Source organism: Phalacrocorax aristotelis, chromosome 3 (assembly GCF_949628215.1).
Source record: "Phalacrocorax aristotelis chromosome 3, bGulAri2.1, whole genome shotgun sequence".
Classification (NCBI taxonomy): Eukaryota; Metazoa; Chordata; class Aves; order Suliformes; family Phalacrocoracidae; genus Phalacrocorax; species Phalacrocorax aristotelis.
In genome coordinates this window covers 73,611,569-73,626,592 of record NC_134278.1, presented here as the reverse complement: position 1 = coordinate 73,626,592, position 15,024 = coordinate 73,611,569, and the positions used below count along the sequence as shown (strand labels likewise).

The window sequence follows — 15,024 nt, the reverse complement described above, 5'->3', positions numbered from 1 at the left end:
AAATAGTGTGGCCAGCAGGAGTAGGGACGTGATCGTGCCCCTGTACTTGGCACTGATGAGGCTGCACCTAGAGTACTGTGTTCAGTTTTGGGCCCCTCAGTACAAGAAAGACATTGAGGTGCTGAAGCGTGTCCAGAGAAGGGCAAAGAAGCTGGTGAATGGTCTGGAGAGCAGGTCTTATGACAAATGGCTGAGGAAACTCTGGATTTTTAGCCTGGAGAAAAGGAGGCTGAGGGGTGACCGTGTGGCTACCTGAAAGGAGGTTGTAGTGAGGTGGGCATTGGTCTCTTCTCCCAAGTTACTAGCAATGGGATGAGAGGAAATGGCCTCAAGTTGCATCAGGGGAGGTTTAGATTGGATATTAGGAAAACTTCACTGAGAGAGTGGTCAGGCATTGGAACAGGCTGCCCAGAGAGGTGGTGGAGTCACCATCCCTGGAGGTGTTCAAATAATGTGTAGACGTGGCACTTCAGGATATGGTTTAGGAGCCATGGTGGTGTTGGGTTGACAGTTGGACTTGATGATCTTAAAGGTCTTTTCCATCGTTAATGATTCTATGATTCTATGCTTTATCTGGGATTTCAGGCCATTCAGTGGCTGACTACCAGACCTTTGTTTGCTATAAAGACCATTCTCACTGCACCCACCAGCAAGAGGAACATCAGCAAAATCACAAGAAAGGCTGGCAGAACAAAGGGAAGCAGCTAGAATTGGTCTCCCCTGTGTATATGCTTTGGATGAGTTGTATGCTGTGGCATCTTTCTGTTATTTTGTACCTATCAAGGTCAACCTCCACACCTGCTCTGGGCTTTGCAGTAACCATTACCCCAAGAAAATAGATTTAAAGCACTAAGAAGCACTACTTTGACCTTGGGGTGTGACCTTTGTATCACTGTAAAAGACTACTGGCACCCCATGCCACATCTGCAAATCTTGGCTTCCAGTATTCAGCAGGGCATCATTCCTAGTCAGAGAAACAATCTAACTACCTAGCTGAAGAACAAATGTGCAACTTATCACATCTTTGTCTTTTAATATGACTGGCTGGCAACCAGATGTTGCTGTGGCATTTAACACATAGATGAAATATTCAAACTCCAATTAAATAGTTCCAAGAGATACTGTTAAGCTAGTCACTGAAGCCAAGTGAGCTTTCAGAAGGTTTATTTTGAGATGGAAAGCTAGCCACTTCTCCAGCTAAATATATATCATTAATTAAAATAAAGTGAGAAACTTGATCCATTGTCTGTCTTCATTTTCTATGGAAAATAAGCTACAGTCATGTCCCAGATGTGTGTGTATCTGTCTATGTCCTGTATCTCTCACCCCACCACCCCAACCCCTGCGCTCTCTCTCTGGTGTGCAACTGAATCTCATTCAAAGAGATTTGTCAGGATACAGAAATCTCTGTGATCATTCAGTTCCTTCAAGTTCCTTGTAAGTGGGTTGTAGGAAGAGGAGTGTTTGAAAAATACCTTCTGTAAGGGCCCCAGTTGCAGAAACACATCTTGTGTTACTAGACACCAGAAAATCCACAGCACCCTTCATAAATGTCCTGACCATTGGAAAAGCTCATATTCAACTTCCACCTCCCTGGACACAAGTGTCTGCTAACTTTAAAGCAGATATCCATAGACAACCAGGTTCTGTTAGTCTTGGAGGTCCGCAGAGGTGTTTGTATCTATTATTCAGGGAAGAAAACTGGGACTTCTTTTTAATCAATAAGGCAGAACAAGAACATAGTGAGAGATCAATGTGCACTTGAGCTAGTATGGTTCAGTGCTACCAGCTGCCCAAAGTAGCTCAAAAGGGGACATGTCAAAATGACAGGCACTGCTGAAAGGAGTTGAGGAAAGCATCAGTGCTGGAAAAATTCTCAGAGGCATGTTACAATCTATTAACTTTTAATGAAATCCGTAGATGACCTGCTGATTTGTGTTTCTTCTCAGCAAGGAGACTGGACTGCTGCTGTTCTAAAATCACAGTAGCATCAGCCAAATGACAGCATAGCCATTGACTGATTTCCTAGAGAACATCAAAATGGCAGTCTGCTCCTACACAGCTTCTTTATTCTGTCTTACTGAGGAAAAAAACTACTTTTTTTAACCCCTGCAATTCATCTACTTGAATTGGAGCACAAAGTACAAAGTTGTGAAGAGAAGCTGATGCCATCCTAACCTTTAGAAAAGGGAGACTGAGGTAGATAAAGTCTAGATCTTGAACTTTGTGGAAGCCACCATTGGTAGCATTTAATTTGGAATTCTCTTTTCTTGCCAGGATTCCTCCCATCAAATGGGTTTTTATAGCTTGCTTTTGTGTGTTGTATTCATACCCTGTCAGTCACCATAGCATCTAGACACAGACGTTAACATCTCACATTTCAGATTGTTTTTCCCTTTGCCTTAAATCTTAAATGATAAACATGTATGCCGTTTCAGTCTCATTTTCCATCACAGATGGAGGCTTTAAAATCTTTAGTCAGTTTAAGAAACATGAAGCACATACTAACCCATTTCCTAAGATATGTTTTTCAAGGTGCTCATTCTCTACATTTAAAATCAGTCTCTGTTGCTCAGCAATCCATTCCTGACATTTTAATTTTCTTTTTAAATGTACAATTTTTCTTTTATATTGCTTCCCCTAAATATGTGTTTAGTAAAGTGAAGTCGGCAGACGCAAAGGATTTCTCACCACAGATGATAAAAACCTGATCTGGGAAATAGTCACTAAAACCAGTACCTTAAAGCCTTGTGCCAAGAAGAGGAGATATCTTTTATAGTATCAGAATCTAATAGAAGAAGAATTAATGTCAAGCTAGTAAACCCAGTTTACATAAATCATCTTAAATAAGCAATAAGCCAAGATAGGACAGGAAGTTTTATAGAGATATTATGAAATGAATCATAAAGGTTTAGGGCCGCCAGTTACCTGGGATGTGTTAATGACATCAGAAGACATCCTGGATTGTCTTATCGGCCTGGCAGTATGAATATAATTAAAAATAAAAAAAAATCAATTAGTCTTCTGCTCTAGGAAATGATTCATGGTTAAAGAGCTGGCAAAATAGTAGATGAAAGCTACCAAACAGCTTTTTACTAGAAACTTCTAACTGTGAAGATTTTGCCACTAATTCTCTGATTTTTTTGAGGTTTGGGTTAGTTGTTGTGGGTTTTTGGGGGGAATTTTTCTGTTGGTTTTATTTTTTTAAAACCTGTAAGTACACCATTTCCTGAGTATCCTCCCCAGTCTTAACAAGGTTCCCTAGCCCACTTTCTCCTAACTGGGAAATGACCCACCTTCACAGGTGCTGACAACCAACAACTGTTTGCTGATATAAGCAGTACAGGCAGCTTTTTGCAATGTTTGTAGCATATGCGGCTCTTGGGGCTTGTTGGTGCACAGAAATGACACTGATTTAACAAAAGAGATTTCTAAGACCTTACACAGGATAAGCTTAAAGCAATCAATAGGCTTAACTACCATGCTGAATCAGGGCTAAGGCTCTGAAAATACCATTTAAGATGGAATAATACGAGCATGGCTTGATGTTGCTAAGCTTAAAGCCCACATTGAAATTTAACCCTTCCAGGAACCACAGACTGGCTTTTTGTTTAAGAATAGCTGAGCTTTGTATGTATTAATCAATAAGCAGGAGCTTCTGATTCATAGTCTTGTATCAGTCAAAGCCAACTTCCACTCAGAGCTGCTGTGGTCAATGGCTGGAGGCTCCCACTTCTAATAAAAAGCTTTTCCTTCATATTTCACTATAAAAATACTGGTTCGAAGGATGGGTTTCCTCAGCTATTTAAGTCTTGAACAGACCACTTTGAGCAAAACAGAATTCTGTTTCTTTATAAAATAAGCCTTCCAGTTGCACATACTATAATTTCTATTGGCTTTGATGTTACAGGCACCTGTAACATCATTACCTGCAGTTAAGTAGGCAGCATTACAGTAGTTAAGTCAGCCCAGTACTCTTAGAGACAAAGAATACAGCATTGTAAGACATTCTTTCAGTTCGTATGACATTGGCAGACATTAAAAGTTCGAGCAGAAATTTTCCATGTCAGGACTTTGCCTCAGGCTGATTTTTTTTTAATTTCAACAAAACCTAATTTTTTCTTCTTCTATTTCTCAAAATGAGGTTACAGTAAACCTGTTCAACCCTGATCCATACCTCTGCTTACTTATCCTATATTTGGAAGGAAGGATTTTACATTTTGGTGGAGATATCAGTTGGCAATTTTGTGTCACCCTGTGGAAGATGCGTATAAATTGAGCAAAGTAGTGGGCCTCAGAAACTTTAGCTCACAGAGGTTGGCTTCTGCAGATGTACTCTGCACTGAGGAGGAAGAGGCTGAGCATGACTTTTGTTTAGCACAATATCAGAGCCCTCGCTAAGATTTAGCAGCAAAACTGAGAGGAGAAGAATGCCCTTCTCACAAGCTTGCTGATACAGCTGCCTTTTCCCTGCTCTTAGCTGCGTCCAACAACCCAGTCAGGCAGAAGTGATGTGCAGCTGGCCCAGGATGTTAGAAGCTGGACCAGCAGTGTTCATAACAGAGACATCTGGGTGAAGAGGTGACTGGCTAGGAGAAAAATGAACTGGAAGGGGAACTGAGACTGGGAGGGGCTGGGAGGAAAGATACTTGAGAGGTTGGGGAAGGCACAGCAGGTAAACTGGGTCCAAGGGAAACTGGAGGGGGACAGAAACAAGAAGTAGAAGAGGCCATAAATACTTACTTTGGGATACAGAAACATGTTGAAAGCATTTTGGCACTATTAAGTCAAGAACAGCAATTAGGAAATGCCGGAATGAATAACTCAGCTTCACGACTGTAACATCCTATTACACAGGATTTTATTTTCTGTGTAATGTTTATTGCTGGTATTACATCTTCAGTGCAGCGAGGAAGGTAGCTAGAGAATCTAACCTTAGTGTGGGAGAGCACAGTTAAGTACCATCTTAACTGATACCTATGTTTGCACATCTGTACTAGTTAAAAGGAGAGCCTTTCCAGTTATTTTTTGAATGCACGCATATTTTGTGTGTTTGACTTTTCCATAAGAAATAAATGACATTATTGAGTGGAAAAACAATGAACAGAGGGTTTGACAAAATGAGAATAAGGTAATGTTAAGAGAAAAAGAAATCAGAAATATACTAAAGAAGGTACAGTATCTAGGGTGTAGTTCCATTACAACTTTGGGTTTATTACAGGTTTTCTGCCCATAGATCTCTACTTAATTTCTACTACTTATCAAAGCACCCTCACAAAAATGTAATAGGTCAAGTTATAGTGATTTTGGTAAAGATTAAAATAAGTTAGTCTGAGGAGGTCATAAAGCTAACCGTTTTGATTAGTAACAATGCTTTCCCTGGTGAAATGAAGGGATGGTGCTGAGTGTCTCGGTTCTGTTCCCAGCTCCGCCTTTGACATGCTGGACTTGTCAGCAGCTATCTCAAGAGAAATTATGAAAAAATGTCCAAATCTCATTTCCCTTTGTAGCATCATGAGCAAACTGATGGCTGTTTTTTGAACATATTTCATCCGAACTTTTCCATGTTGCAATTCACTCCTTTGTAAAACGGTTTTAATAATCCATGGCACATAGGCATAAGCTAATGTTTAGATTATATTGGGAGCCAGAAAAAAAATTCTTTCTTCAAGCAGCTACCTTTCTAACACTCTCTTTCTTTTCTGTACACTGCAGGCTGTGAACCCATCCCTGTAAAGTACCTCCAGTGGAGCAATATAGAGTCTATTGTGGCTGTGGTCTTTTCCTGCCTGGGGATCCTGGTCACCATGTTTGTCACCCTTATCTTTGTGCTCTACAGGGACACCCCTGTTGTCAAATCCTCCAGCCGGGAGCTCTGCTACATTATCCTTGCTGGCATCTTTCTGGGTTACGTCTGCCCTTTCACTCTTATAGCTAAACCCACCACGACATCCTGCTACCTCCAGCGCCTTCTGGTGGGTCTCTCCTCTGCCATGTGCTATTCTGCCCTTGTGACCAAAACCAACCGCATTGCGCGCATCCTGGCAGGCAGCAAAAAGAAGATCTGTACCCGCAAGCCACGTTTCATGAGTGCATGGGCCCAAGTGGTCATTGCCTCCATTTTGATCAGCGTGCAGCTGACACTGGTGATCACGTTGATCATCCTGGAGCCCCCGATGCCCATCCTTTCCTACCCCAGCATTAAGGAAGTTTACCTTATCTGCAACACCAGCAACCTAGGCGTCGTGGCTCCTGTGGGCTACAATGGACTCCTCATCATGAGCTGCACGTACTATGCCTTCAAGACTCGCAATGTGCCTGCCAATTTCAATGAGGCCAAGTACATTGCATTCACCATGTACACCACTTGTATCATCTGGCTGGCCTTTGTGCCCATCTATTTCGGGAGCAACTACAAGATCATCACCACCTGTTTTGCAGTGAGCCTGAGCGTGACAGTGGCGCTGGGGTGCATGTTCACTCCTAAGATGTACATCATCATAGCCAAGCCTGAGAGGAATGTCCGCAGTGCCTTCACCACTTCAGATGTGGTGCGTATGCATGTCGGGGATGGCAAGGCACCTTGCAAGTCCAACACTTTCCTCAACATATTCCGGAGAAAGAAGCCAGGGGCTGGAAATCCAAAGTAAGTGATCGACTGCAGGTACACATCTATCTGTATATGTCCCTCTCTTTGCCATCTGCTCTTGGTTGACCATAGTCTGCTGAATAGTAAGGTATGTAACAGTTTTTTTGTCTTGTGTGTAGCAGAAAAGGTGGAAATGATCCTTTAGATCTAAGCCTCAGATGGATATTGACATGTTGTTTCTTATTTTCTCCCCTGCTCTAAAGGCAGCCCTGTACACAACTCCCTCTACCTCTGGGGCATGTCAGGCAGTGGCAGAGTAACCAAGCTCCATTTGCAGCTTTTCCCATCTCTCTGTGCATGTGATGGGGATCTCACACCCCTACGTGCAGTTGCTCTGCATTATGTTCAAACAGAGTTGCTACTGTAGCCTTTTGGCAAAAGGGACCAGAAATCTATGTCTGAGCGGTTGTAAATCGCATGTACTTGTCTAAGGTCACTGGGATGTGTGTGTGAAAGCTGGGGATTGAACATCAGTTTTTAAGGTAATGTTTTGTGACAGTCCTCATGATTGTTATCCAAAAGCACCCTTCATAATATCCTATGCTCTATTTAATATTCAGAATTATCGGCTATACTCAATCATCATTAGTGTAAACTTGTCCATTTTCTCAAAGCCAGTGTTTGTGTGAAAGTTGCAGAAGTCAGCTGATGGTTAAAATGAACTTGCATCCACGCTTATTGAACCTGTTATTTTCCTTGCTAATTAAAAGCAACCCAGCTGCAGCAGAGGGGGAGAGAACTGTTACTTCAAACAGCATCTCCCTGTGAGCAGCTGTGAGCATTTGCATTCTTTACTACCTTATTGCTTTTTAATCTGTAAAGAAGCACCACAGGGCTAGATGTGAGCTTAGATTATTTTTGTCCCCATTTAAAAAAATCAAAATAAAGAATGAGTGAACTGTATATTTCTGATCTTCCTGACAGAATTCAGTTCATTTCCAGCTCTTTGGGATCTGTAGGTTTCTTTGAGTCACTGTAGTTGTTTTCGGTTCAGTTTGCATAAGAACTGTTTTCGTATGTCCTGGAGAGGGAAGAGGTAAGGATGGAGGTAATACTGTAGAAAACCCATGCTGTGATTTCAATACTTTTTATTTAGTTGCCAGAGAGGGGGCCAGAAAAGAAGGGAATGGAGACATAAATAACCCTTATATATAACCCAAATATACATCTCAGTGTGCCACAGAGGCCAGATAAGACTGCCAGCTCCTGAGCTAGACAGAGAGGGAGCTGGGAGTGGCAGGCAGCCCTAGGAGCTCCCCATGCAGCGAGATGGCCAAAAATTTCTGTAGCTCAAGAGCTTGAATTCCATGCAAATAGAAAGGCAGAGCCTGATCCACCTTCCTCTGACTCCATGGAAGTTGGCTGGGACTTTACGTGTCTGTAAGAAACTAGTGTGGCGTCTCTGCAGAGTAGCCTCTGGCTAGCACTGTTGGTATCTTTAGGATGACATCTGACAAAAAGAAGGTCTATTGAGTATTTTAGATCATGAGAAACTTTGTTGTGCTTACTGTTCTATTTGCACCAAAAAAATAGTACTTTAAAATACCCAAATGCAATAATTCCAGAACATAGTTCAGAAGATGAGGAAATATTTCATCTTGTTCAAAAACTGAGCTTTCCCCTCAGCATTGTCACCTTAAAAAACCAACAGGGCTTACCTGAGCTACTTAGCAATTTGTTTGTTGCATAATTTTAGTACGATTTTCTTAACCTCTCTGTTGAGCCTGTGAGTGGTATGAAGCAAAAAAGCCTTACAGAGTTTGTAGGGGCTCTTCTAAACTAAAAGGTCAACACCTAGTTAATACGCTTTTTTGTCTCAGGTCAAACCCTCAGATCTTTTACACAGAAAAATCCCAACCTCTGACCTAAACCTCTGTGCAGTTACTGCTATGTTTTTCACCTAAACCAGCACAGATGTAGAGGCGTGCTAGGCTTGCTGATGGAGAAGGGAAGCATACTTCTCTGTATGTATATTGTCATGCAGAACTGAAAGCAGTGTAGTAAACAAACATGCAGCCTTGGAAATAAAGTCACAAGACAGCATAAAAAGTCATTTCAGGGCTTTGGAGGGTATTTTATCTCCTAGTAGAGGCCATTGCAAAGCTTGTGAGGACACTGCACTGACACAGATAAAGAAGTGTGAGTTACTGAGGAAACCAAGAAGGAAAAAGTAGAAATTTCTGGAGCCTTTGAAGTACCTAGATAACTCAAATGTGTAGTCAGGTCCTTCCAGAAACAGGACTTGAAACTACTGGAACATGAATGTTCCAGTACTGCCCACATGAATGGCCTCCGGGCTGATTTTCAATGTGGTTTTTTTTCATTTCCTATCAAAATCTGGGATTTATTTACAAGGTTTTCAGTAATTCAGATCCCTGAGTATGTTGGTCTGCTTCTTGATTCTGTAATTGTCCCTCCTAATGGCCACATTTTTCTGACTGCAAGTGGCCAACAGTGCTTCACTCAAAAGATTTCTGTTCCAGCTGTCTTACAAATTTCCATCCTTGTTATCTCCTCTCTCTTCCTAGCTTGTTTTTCTTTTTCTACTGTTAAATTTTCATCTCTTCCTGTGTGTATCAAACCTCTCCTCTGCTAATCCAGTGAATTCCAATTCATAAACAGAAAAGTGGCATCCATCTAAATTAAATTGTTGTGCAGATATAGAGTTAAACTCAGTTTCAAAAACGGAAACTAGTTTACATTTACAAGGGCATGTCAAGCTTATATAAACCTTGATAAAGCACTCACATGCAATGTTGTGCTGTTTAACTACTATAGCTTGGGGACTAGAGCAAGCCAACCCACTCTTTCTTTCTCCTTCCTAAAGTAGAGCAAAAGAATTAACCAGGGAAGCCTATTAAACAGGATCTATAAGTCAGTTCAAAATCTTCAGCTACATCTGGTGCTGATACAGAGTTCAGAAAATCCCCTTGAAAAAATATCTGTCCCCACTGCATTACCAACAGAGTTTCGATGAAAAGAAATTGTTTAGTTACACTGGTCTTCACTTAAATGACAAAGCACGCTGCCTTTACTGATGTGTTGCACTCTAAAGATGCTATATGCTATCATGAGAGTTTCAACTCTATTTCACTTGGTTGAATTAAACTATGAGCAACCACAGCCAACACTGTTTTAAATAGAGCTAGTCGGCAACTTTCCAGTGGAATATGTTTTCCATCAAAAAAATTACGGCCTCTCAAAATGTTTCACAGAATTCGGCTTTGATAAAATGGATCCTCTCTGGGCCAGGGGGACTTTTTCTTTCCCCCCACAGAGGGATGAAGGAATTGGAAGCTTTACCTCAACAGCCATTAGTTAAGGAAGTCACTTAGGTTAAGAGCATCTCCTTCATTTCTCCGGTGAATGCCCAATAATTGAACTATGCACTGTCCCAGGGCAAGTCTGCTTTCTCTCTGCTCTTGACCAGCAATGTGGCCTGGAACAGAGAAAAAAATCCTGATGCGAACCCTAGAGAAATAGTTTGTCTTATTCTTTGAGATAACTTGAATCTGGGTCTGAGAGATCCCTTGTGAGTGGCTTCAGTACTGAGCTGCTGTCAGTCTCTCCCTCTTGTCAAATGAATATTTAAATATTTATCAAAAATGGAACAGCTCTATCAGGAGAGATTGAGATCTGCTGCTTTTATTGAAGCTTTGTGGAGGCATTTATTGTTAGAGTTTGCTGCTTGATGACATTATAAGATCCTGGCTGTTACAGGATGATGACATAGCAGCAGTTTTTGGGAGAGCCTTTTTAATCTTTTTTTTTCTTCCCCAGCCATGAGATTGTAACTTTTGGATATAGATCTTGCTGTGACCATTAGCCTTGTTCTTGACCACGATGTTACTTCGGTCTACGAGGATCAATCAGCTTGAAGAGCGACACTCCTGTACAGTGCCAGTATGATTGCTTCTCTAAGGAAGCAATGCTCCTTTCTGTACTAAGTGCAGAAAAAACAACCAGTGACATTGAAGACACTGATCTTGAGGAGGGTTCAGGAAACACCTTCTCCAAACACTACTTCAAATGGACCCTACTCAATGTGCAGGAGGCTGGATCCAGGCCTGCAACCTGCAGGTCTGTTGTGTTGCTTTCCTATAGCCCACATGCACATATCAAATAGTACTTGAACCACACAGCAAGGCTCACCTCTTCTCCCACACTCCTTGCAGGCTGCAGTGGCATGAGAAGAATCAGCGTTGCAGAAGGGACCACAGGGGGTAAATTTCGTTTGCATCTTTGAGTGATTAGCTCCAGGTTTGGCGGTGAAGCTTAGCTGCTGCCTCAGTCTTCACATATAAATTATTTTAAATGTATGGTTGAAACCCCAGGTCTGGACACCACTTTAATGCATTTTGAGTCAGAGTAACTAAGGACTTAATTGTCAACGTAAGTTGTGTAGCCAAATTCAAGTTGATGGGAAGGCCCACTAGCAAGACTCACTTGAATGGCCAGGACTCCATATTAATGCATAAGCCACCTGCTTCTCCCCTTGTATTTTTAATATTTTTGCATTCAATTATATTTTCTCCAGTTATCTGCCCTCAGAAATAAATGTCTGTTTTTAAATATTTCCAAACATGGACTTTTTATTTATCTTTTTAACATGTTTTGGCAGTCTATGCCTCTCGGATGCTCTCACAGGCCACCTGGGCCAAGGATCTCTCAAAATGGCTTTCTTTTACCCCAGTAAAAAGGGGGGTAACCCAGCATCCCCATGTGCATTCTTCCTGCCTCCTTCACAGGAGCCTGTTCCTGTTCTTCATCATTTCTCCCTCTGTACAGGGTCCCTATACAAAGCTTTTTAGCTGGAAAGCAGGTTTCTCAGTTACCTCTAGTAACATGTGTCTGTTCCCTTATCAAGGATTAAGGAACCATCTGCTTTTTTGTCTTGCCAGTTATAAAATTATCTCCAGGTATTCTTAAGTTACTCTTTCTCTTTAAACTGATTTGCTGAGTTTTCACTTTATCTTGAGCAAGCTGTGCTGACATGCTATGTTTTTCTGGGACTCATTTCACTTGGCGACTCACTGTCCACAAAGGCTTTTGGGCTCCTCAGATCCTTCATCTTCAAAGCCTCCCACAGACACACAGTAAGGGGAATCTTAGCATAATTACGTCCAGAAGGCAGGACATTTTGTTTCACTGTTTTTTCATGGTGGTGGGAGGAGGCAAATGCACAGTGCAGCATGGCAAGAGTTGGAGCTTCCAGAAATGGAAAGTAAATGTTCAGCATGTTCAGTTACAGTCATACAGATGCAGATCTTTTACTGCCTCTCACTTGATCCGACTTGAGGGTCTCATCATAGGAAGAGATGCTCAGGAGCATTCAGTCCCTCTTCTCACTCTCACATTACTACTCCATGCAGTCAATACACTATCTTTAAGCAGGGGGTTATGAAGACAAAAGGGGAGGGAAGTATGAACAGAAGACGTGGAAACACTTTTACTGTGAGTAAGGACAATGGCTTTTGTCTTGACCTCTCCAGGCTAACGTGTGAAATTAAACAAACCCAATCTCAACCTGGCACAGCTGTACAGGGAATATTTCACTCTCTCTGGCTGAAATGCATCAAAAGATATGAAACAAGAAGATTTAGTGGAAAGTGAAAGCACAATTAATAATAACTGGGCACCATTGTACCTCCTCCTATTGCCATGATTTAACCCCAGCCGGCAACCAAGCACCACACAGCCACTCGCTCACCTTCCCCACCCCCAGTGGGATGGGGGAGAGAATTGGAAGGGCAAAACTAAGAAAACCCATGGGTTGAGATAAGGATAGTTTAATAATTGAATAGTAATAGTAGTAGTAGTAGTAGTAGTAATAGTAATAGTAATGAAAAGGAAAACAACAATAATAAAAAAGAAACAAAACCCAGGAAAAACAAGTGATGCACTGCTCTCCACCTGCTGACCGATGCACAGCCAGTCCTCAAACAGTGATCACTGCTCCCTGGCCAACTCCCCCCAGATTATATACTGAGCATGATGTCATATGGTATGGAATATCCCTTTGGCCACTTTGGGTCAGCTGTCCTGGCTGTGTCCCCTCCCAGCTTCTTGTGCACCCGGTAGAGCATGGGAGGCTGGAAAAGTCCTTGATTTAGTATAAGCACAAGTTAGCAACAACTAAAACATCAGCGTATAATCAACATTATTCTCATACTAAATCTAAAACTTAGCACTGTACCAGCTACTAGGAAGAAAACTAACTTTATCCCAGCCAAAACCAGGACAACTATAAAAGAGAATGCATTGTTAAACTCCTGCACTTCAGGACAAGAGCCGAATCTGAGAAGTCTACAAAATACTTAAGTATTATCTTTGGTCCTAAATTGTGTCACCTAGCCTGCAGCATGTAAGAATTATATTTAATGCTTGTTGTACAGATTACTGTCTGGTGTAGTTTTATCTTCTTACAGCATTGCCAAAACAGTATAGAGACAATTGCTGAACCTAATACGAAATGGTAGGCTAGCTTGCTTTGCAATTTAGAAAATTGATGCAGTGGATAAACTTCTCATGCCCTATAGTAGTATTACATACGCAGTAAGACAGCCCTTTATTTTCACCATTACAGACCTTGGAAAATACCAAATTCCAAGGCACTTTCAAGAAGGCCTTTAAAATGCTGAGCCTGCACAGCCATCCTGCTGAGGCTTACCCCAGAGGAGAAGGCATATTATGGAAGAGAATTTTGAAACAGCGGAAAGGTTGTAAGCTCCTGCAAGTGGGAATTAACACAAATTAAAAAGAAAGAAGAAGAAAAAAGAGATGGTGGGAGAAACTATACAGAGCAGGTTAGGTTGTTTCTTTAACTGATTTATTTGTAGTATGTCTGATCTGTCCAGTAACCTAGCAATAAAATGTTGATGTCGATCCAGGCCCTGTTTTCGGCGCAGAGCAGTGGCACCATGGGGTGTAGGGTGCTGTGCTGGTCCATGGCTGCATGGCTCCCAGCTCCCTGTCAGGGCATAGAGCTCCACAACCAGAGGGCACTTGGTTTGCCCTTGCATCCCACCCAGGGCATATCATGGAGAAGTCTGCTTCCTTCGCAGTGCAGATGGAGCTGTGGCAGCTCTGGTGTGGCTCCCTGGTGCCACAGCTGTCATGGGCAAGACAGGTCGCACCCTGGTCTGGCCCAACTCACCTCCCCATAGCAGCCTGCCCTAGCATTTGCCTAGCTTCTGTATGCACTGTAGTCCTTCACCCTTTTCTGAGGTTGCAGTGCATTTTTGGGAAAGCATCTTGTATGCTTACAGGGACTGTTGAAAGTTTTAATGCCAAACATCCCTCTCTCAGCAGTTGGTACATTTGCTGGCTTTGCTGGGCTATTTACTGGGCTTAAACCATTAATGATTTTGTGGACACATAGCACTGTGACAGGTAAAAGCTCTTACGCAGTTCTCTCGTGCATGTGATGTGAATTTCAAATAAGAAATTTCAACAAACTCAGTAAAGCTGTTCAGTCTTTGTCAGTATATTGATTTAGCTGAATATTTAAAACTCCCAGAAGGCAGTTACATGTTTCCAAAGGGTCTCTTACAATTGATGTTAAAGAATTGGAAAGAGACACAAATGAGGGAGTCTGAAACTTAATAATCCAAGAGCAATCTTTTCTAGCCCTGCTGCAGGGCTGTCCCTTAAATTCGAGCTATGTAATTATATCTAATATTGTCCTCTTAGCCTTGAATTTGCATTTGCTTTAATACATATGAGGTAGTTCTGTCCCATGCATCTGAAAAAAAAAAACAGAATAGGTGACAAATAACTCTGAGATGTCATTTCCACGCTTACATTCTTTCTAGTGATGTAAATGAGTACTAAAAATCATATTTATTTCAAAACAAGGCATGGCAAATGTGTATACCAAATTACATACCGGACTGTGTATCTGTGTATATAGGTGCAATATAACCAGTGTGGAGATAAAGAATTTCCTTCTTCTATCTAATGAGAAATAAGGGGCAAGGTTGCATAAGTCCCTGCAAGCTTTCCTTGCAAATTATCCCAGCTAAAGGCAGTCCCGGCACACGCATAACCAATCAGGTCGCTCCTCAGGCAAGCTGAGATGGAGCAGGGACAGATATACAATATGATCAGGATGAATTGTCATTAAGTACAAACCAAGAGATCTGGCAGCTTAGCCTTATTCCTCTAGGTTTCCTTTTGTGAGCAAACAGAGACTGCCTGAGACTACATTTAAAAGGAATAAATAACAAAGCAATGAAGTTCTGCAGTGGCCTCCCAGTAAGAGCAGTAGGGATAAACACCCCTCAGACAAAACCCAGGTTATACTGAATTAGTTTACAGGGCACGGTACCTGCACCTGGGCTCCCATCCAGCCTTCTGCTTCTTTGTCTCCCGTC

General features: G+C 41.8%; 1 protein-coding gene across 2 annotated transcripts in view; it reads left to right on the top strand.

Moving 5' to 3' along the window:
• The window catches only part of GRM1 (glutamate metabotropic receptor 1), a 195,485-nt gene that overhangs the window by 157,322 nt on the left and 23,139 nt on the right, over positions 1-15,024 (top strand). For both annotated transcript variants that reach the window (XM_075088000.1, XM_075088001.1), the window contains exon 7: positions 5,716-6,646. In XM_075088000.1, coding sequence (XP_074944101.1) covers positions 5,716-6,646 — 931 coding nt within the window. The remainder of the gene's footprint in view (positions 1-5,715; positions 6,647-15,024) is intronic.